The sequence below is a fragment of the Crassostrea angulata genome, chromosome 2 (assembly GCF_025612915.1).
Source record: "Crassostrea angulata isolate pt1a10 chromosome 2, ASM2561291v2, whole genome shotgun sequence".
NCBI lineage: Eukaryota > Metazoa > Mollusca > Bivalvia > Ostreida > Ostreidae > Magallana > Magallana angulata.
This window is the reverse complement of record NC_069112.1, coordinates 56,165,487-56,172,584: the sequence shown is the minus strand read 5'-3', so window position 1 is coordinate 56,172,584 and position 7,098 is coordinate 56,165,487. Positions and strand designations below refer to the sequence as shown.

General features: G+C 31.6%; 1 protein-coding gene across 1 annotated transcript; it reads left to right on the top strand.

The window, feature by feature from the left end:
* The first annotated feature begins 5,412 nt into the window (after window positions 1–5,412).
* Window positions 5,413–6,552, top strand: LOC128171589 (uncharacterized). Its single transcript, XM_052837384.1, has one exon. The coding sequence runs from the start codon at window positions 5,413–5,415 to the stop codon at window positions 6,550–6,552; it is 1,140 nt and encodes a 379-aa protein (XP_052693344.1).
* Window positions 6,553–7,098: the final 546 nt, after the last annotated feature.

The window sequence follows — 7,098 nt, the reverse complement described above, 5'->3', positions numbered from 1 at the left end:
CTTTTTAACATAAGTTAGCTGTAAAATGTCTAATGTACAAATTTTCTTTTCCTATTACTAGGATGTAACACTATATAAATAGTGCCTGTTTGGAGAGGTAACATTTGAAATCGATACCCTGAGAAAACCTGGTTTCCCCTGGTTTTACCCTGGTTTACGAGGGATGTCAAATTACCCTGAGTTTTGAAATGAATTACCCTGGTTTCTGAGGGATGTCAAATCCAACTGTTATCCTTCCAAACAAGCACTATCTATTTTATTATGTCGAATGTCTTATTTTTTTAAGAAAACTTAGTTGCTTTTATGTAGAAATGACGTGAATTTTACGTCAAACCATACGCACATAATTTACGCGCATGTAACAATTCGTTGTGTTATTCGTTGCCAGGTCTGTTGCTAACGCTAATGGTAATAGAACAGATTATCAACTGCGTCTTGACCAATCAGTATTCAACATCAAAGTATAAGAAATTAATTTATGTTGTATGCAATATGGATGGTTTAAATGTATTTCTACGATATATTTCTTACAGTGTATTACTTATCTTAGTATAAATCGTTCGGTATGAGATCTTTTATATAGTCATATCGAAAGCATATTAGGAATTTAGTTCCATTTTCACAATAGATTTTTAGTTACATTGTAACATAAGATAAAATTTAAAAAACAAGTTATAATGTTGTGTCTGCTCTATTAATGCTAACTTTTACATGCACTATATCTGCCATTTAATTTTTTTAAACAACCCATAAGCAGCTAATTTGAGTACATGTTTGCAAAACGGTTATTATATTCATTGTTTAGGATTAACAATGATTCATTTGCACTTTTAAAATATATACCCACGACTGATACCATAAACATTTATTCCCGGACTGTAAATTCTATTTTTATTTGATTGTAAATAAAACTATTTTACACAACCATATTTTTGTGTTCTTTTTTTATTCTTTTGTATTATTTTTATCATATATGTATATATACGATATGATATTTAGATCTTTCCACCTTTCAGGTTAAAGACTTCTTGTTTATGTGTCTTCTTCTTCTTCTTCTTCTTCTTCTTCTTTTTTTTTCTTCTTCTTCTTCTTCTTCTTCTTCTTCTTCTTCTTCTTCTTCTTCTTCTTCTTCTTCTTCTTCTTCTTCTTCTTCTTCTTCTTTCTATTTTCCACGGAGTCACTTTTTTGTTATTAAGGTTATCCATACAATTTAAACCTTATCTAATTGCTCGTTAAAGTTATACCAATTGACCCTGTGTCAAAAAACTCCCAGAACGTGCAGAGTTACTGCCCTTTGAGAAATTCGTGTTATCGCTACTCCTCTGAAACCATAAGAGATAGAGACTTGCAACTTTTACAAATGTCTTCAGTACACGTAGAGAGTTCTTTAATCTATTCATACCAAAGGGATCTGAGACCACTTTCTTGCAGTTATTGCCCCTGAAAGTATTGAAACTTCGATAAAATCACTTCCAACTTTTTTTTACTATCTATCATAGAGACTTCGGTCAAATTGGAATAGAAGCAACTACCTTGGCAAAATGATATAAAGGTCAATGTCATTTGGAAATCTATTAAATAATGAATGTTCATATCTTATGAAATACAGAATAATAGTAAGGGTTTCAAAAGTTTTCTGGATTGCGCAATAAGGTAATCAATTGGGTCGGCCGGGTATCGCATCAAGTCCTGTGGTTACTCAAGTAGATGTTTACGATATACAACATATAATTCTTAAAGAAATGGCCTGAGATAAAAAAAAAATCTTTAAAAATCATTTATGGATTTCTGAGGGTTTTTTTCATTTTATAATACAACGTATATCAAAGGTATATCTTTTTTTTATATCTTATAAAGCAATCTAGCATTTCATTAAAAATATTAAGGTGAAAAGACCTCTAATTATTCGATAACAAAAAGTCTACTAGTTTGTATATATATTTTTTTTTCTTTATACCTCACTTAGTACATGTGGAAAAAGTAGAAAAAAGAATTTTTATGGAATCTGGTTTGGCAGTTGTTATTGATGTTGTCGTTGTTGGTCGTTTCATAAAAATACACAAAATTTGAAACAGGGAGTTATTAAAAAACATGGTTTTTTTTCTAGGCATTTATTTAAAAAAAATAAAAACAAATTAATTATGTAAACCTACCAATTTTTGTAGTTTCAAAATGCTCGAATACGAATCAATGGCAAAAAAGGGCCTTCCATCAATGTTTAAAAGTTTGTTATGGAAATTAACGGGATAAATTCTTATTAACATGCTTATGGCAAACAAAAAGGCCAAGACATTTATTTCAGAAACAACAGCTATATTAATGTTTGAAATTTTATCAAATATTCTATGCACCATAGCTTGCTATTTTGTACTCTATTTGATTAGAAAATTGAGTGAAATTCATTATGAAACAAAACTAATCTTAAAAATATACATGCTCCAGTTTTTACTGGATTCAAAGTACCTGTGTGCGTATGAATGTACGCATACATGTACCTCTAGAACACCTAAAACTGGTTTCAAAGGCAATAATTACCTTACAAAAGATCAACTTATTTACAAATAGCTTTGATCAATATGATTGTATCGTTCATTGATTTATTTTTTCACTATCTTCAAGCAGGGGTGTATCAGCATAGATAGTATTCTATTGTTTAAATGAATATTAGGTGAAATACGGAACACAACGGTGAATTAATTGCAAAGATGAAATGTAGTTCAAATTTAGAATATCACATTGTCTATTCTATATGAGTAAAGTAAATATATGTAAGTAATAGCGAAAAGTCCATGTTTACATCGCATTTTAATGGAGAGATCAACTGCAATCGGTTAGAGTAAGTTCAACTTTGTTTTGTAATGCATGCATTGATTGTTGGGTGTGAAACAAGACTTATTTTTCAAAACCTGTCAAATGAATGATGATATACTTGAAACAAGTCTTAGAACAAAAGTCTTGAGAAAAAAGCAAACGCAAAAAACACAACCCTATCAAATGCTTCATTGCGTTTTCTATTTTCAAAACTATAACAGTTATTACTGGGTTTTTTTACAAGAATATATCATAAGGTGAAGCAGTGCAATTTTTTTCAGACAGAAAAGTTTGTAACTTTGTTTTAAAGCATAACAATTTCGCATATTATAGACACTTATTAGCGATGGAAATATCTTTCCTGAGCGTGATCGTTCGTGATGCTATCAGTATCGTCTGTGTCGTTTGTCAATAGTAACGTTGCTATCAATATATCCATCGGTCATCTCGATAAGTAAACATTGGGGTGGGGGTGCAAAACGTGCGAAGGTAAAAAGTTGATGGATGAAGATAACAAAACGTTGTTTTTTTTCTTCCATATTTGGGGCATTATGTATATAAGTGAAACAACTGAGAATTAGATATAATACTATACAAATCTGCATGATTTTTTCAAGACTTACAGGACCTTAACAAAAAAGATATAAATTTCTTTTTTTTTACTTTAGTTAATTAAGCGATTAGTGTACCAACATTCAATTTTCAGGTCACTACAATTCCAACACAACTTCAAGCAATGCAGTGGATGGGCAACAGTCGGATTTACACTTCTATGCACGAAAATAAACAGTTCCCTACGATTTTCTTGTTTTTTCTTATAGCGGCGTTAATCTCGTGACATCAGATTTCATTTCGCACCAAATCGGCTTCATTCAAAAATCGTTCAGGTATGACAGTGGGTTTTCTCCACGTATCATGAAAAGTACTTATGTGATCGCAGTAAAATTTCCAGGATGATGTTTTCCACACAGATCTCCGTCATATAAAAAAATGACAGCCATTGAAGATACACTTTGATATTGATACATGTAAATGAAGAGAAAAAAATGCCTTATTGCGCATATCCTTAGAAAACAGCTGTTTGTTATTGTTTGCGAATTATATATAATTTAGATTAATTATCCGTCAAAATTATGTTAGTGGCTAACAGCTGTTGATTTGAATTATTATCATTTATTGAACGTGTAATGTGTTAGTCAATGTCCTCACTCCTGCCTGTTTTAAGTAGAATAACATTAATTCGCACGAACTTTAATTATCCTTTAGACATTTGGGGCAAAACACATACGTAATTGTTTCAGGGAAGTAGATTCATTCCCGCTGTTTGAAGTTTAATTGCTAGTTATTCATTACTCCGTTTTTGTTTTTGTTTTTTTTTCTTTGTTCTCGTACATGTATATAGAAATGAATTAAGCTTTCAGGAAGTTTTTTTTTTTCGTTGAAAGAGTTATGAAAGTGTTTAGCTTCGAACAATTAATGCATTTGTCAGTTTCATATTGTCTGCATACCACTGCTAAACGCGACTAATCTTTGTGCACTTTGTGAAGCAAAACAGGAATGTCTGAAATCTTTTGTGACTTTTGAAAAAAAAAATAATAATACAGTAAAGCTTGGTTATAGCGAACACGCTTATAATGAATTGACGCTTACAGCAAAGTGATTTTTATTCCCCGTGACTTAAATACAGTTTATTATATTTCAATTGGAAAAACCTGAGGGAGCAGAAAACAACCATTACTTCAAACAGCAGGTAATGATGGTTTTACGATGTTTATGTGGACAGACGTACAACATATTTCACTTTTTTGTAGATTAATGTAACATGTACAATAGAGGTTATTTGTAAATCCCTATCACGTACAAAACACAATTATTACAAGGTGTTAAAAAAACCAACTTTGTGCGAAATGAAGTGGCTTTATTTCATAAAAGACTTCATTCAATTGTTTGTCTTTGTATCATTAACAAATGGGAACAAACGCTTAATGAAAAAGAAAAAAGAGATTGTATAAGTAGCGGTTGAGAGTGTATATATGTGCAGGTTTCATCAAACGTACGGGTTGCTGTGCATTTGTGTCGCCTAATGATACAAATATATTATTAAGCGGCGATATAGTATCAGCGGTTTGAGATGGCAACAGTAATAGCAATGATTTATAGTAGTAGGCGTTGCAAACGCAACACTAATCATATTCCTGGCATTAAGTGGCATTGGATCATTAACGGTGGTGACAAATCAAATCTTACTCAAAGAAAAAACATGAATGGATAACATGTCGATATTTATTTTAACATTGGTATTGATTTGGGAAAAAAACAATTAGGACTTTAAGAAGATATTTATGGACATTCTAAACTTTGGATAAACCTAATCTTAAAATGTGATAATACTGGGGCTTTTAACAGTTTAGAATTTCAAGCTGTTCTCCCGTAAACATACTTTCATATACTTTTTAGAGCCAAAATAAACAAGAAAGAAGTATAATTAAAGAATAAATATTGCGCTGAAGATTTTAGAAATATCAGTTTTCTAAAAAGGCAGCAAGGATGAAACAAAGAATATTTAGATTGTAATTTTTGTTTTGTTTTATAGATTGCAACATGAAAAAAATCCCCTTTAAACCAAAGCTGCTTACTATTACCTCTTTCTTAGCTGTATGCGTTGGTGTGTACATACTTGGCGTCGCATATTCTCTCTTTCGAGAACCCATGAACAACCATTCTTTATTTATCGTGCTGAATCAGAGAGATGACACGCCAGATCAATGTGAGAATGTTAATCTTATGTATTATGATGAGGAACAAAACAATGAAAACATTAAAGATTTAAAAGAATGCAAAGGTTCTGACAAAAACTTTGAAAAAGTGTTAAGGAAAAATATGCAGAAAGTAGACAACTATTTATTTAATGATTCAAATAAGTTGTTAAAACGCTTACAATTAGACAGAGAGGGAATCATTAAACTATCAACACCAAGAAGGAGCAAAGAATTGCTTCCTATATTTGTGACGGCTCTGTCTGACAATCATTTTCAAGAATTCATACAACTTATCAACAGTCTTAAAATATATCAAGAAACAAAGCACCCACAGTTAATGATCTTTGTGTACGACATAGGGTTATCAAAAGAAAATTCAAAACTGGTGCGGCAAATGTGCAATTGCAAGGTTAGAGCATTCCCATTCAATACCTTCCCTAAACACGTGAAAAATGTACTTGGATATACGTGGAAACCGATCATCATCCAAATGATGCTTCAAGAATTTGATTTTGTGATGTGGCTGGATACTTCTGTAAGATTAGAAAATACAGACCCATATTTTGTTAAAGCGAAATGCCTCGGAATTCAGGTTTTAGAGGGATCCGGTTCAATTGCTGTCAGAACTCAAAAGCGGCTTTTTGAGCGTTTTAAGGAGGATCAGTGCATGTTTAATTATCCTGAAATACAAGCTGGTATGGTGATTATCTCCCGCACATACTTTACACTTAATTATATAATGCGGCCATGGGTGGGCTGTGCTCTTGAATATGGTTGCATGGACTTTCCGAATGCGGAAGTTTATAGAAACTGCACCAAAAGGTGGATTCCTTCGGATTGTCACAGGTTTGACCAATCAACTCTCGGTGTTATTATGACCAGACTATTCAACAAAAGAAGACACCACTTTGTCGTAAAAGAAGATTTTGCAAAAGTCCTACGACATGAAACCGAAAGCTCTCAAAGCCAAAACATCTCTTAATAATTGATAATTTCGTCTCACCCATAATTTCCCTGCATGTTTTCCGTTTGTTTGTGTTGTGTGCTTTTCAATTTTTCATGACAAAATTAGTTACATGACTTGTTTTAATCAGTATTGCCTGTTCGTTACCATAATTGTCTGTTAAAATTTAAACGTATCAAGCGACTAAAATACAATTGTATGGACAGATACAGAAAAAAAAAATTGACATTTATTATTAAAAGAATATTTTCTATTTTTTTTTCTTTTAGATTGGTATGGTTCTTTTTTATTTCATTTCAAAAACAGGATTTAGTAGAAATATTGGTATTATAGTAATATCAAGTAGAAGCTTTTTAATTACCTAATACATAAATAATGTACGTGTATTCATATAATCAACCTTAGAGGTCACGGAGTACACATCTGTGGCAACATTTATATACATGTAGGAACAAATATGAATATAAGGTTATATTTAATTATATATGGAAAAGCATGTAGTCTGAAGAAAGTCTATGTTAAATAACAATTAAATCACTAAGTCAAGAGAGGGAACCATTAATA

What these genes read in the sequence shown, in the direction of transcription:
- LOC128171589 (XM_052837384.1), top strand. Translation starts at nt 5,413, where the DNA reads ATGAAAAAAATCCCCTTTAAACCAAAGCTGCTTACTATTACCTCTTTC.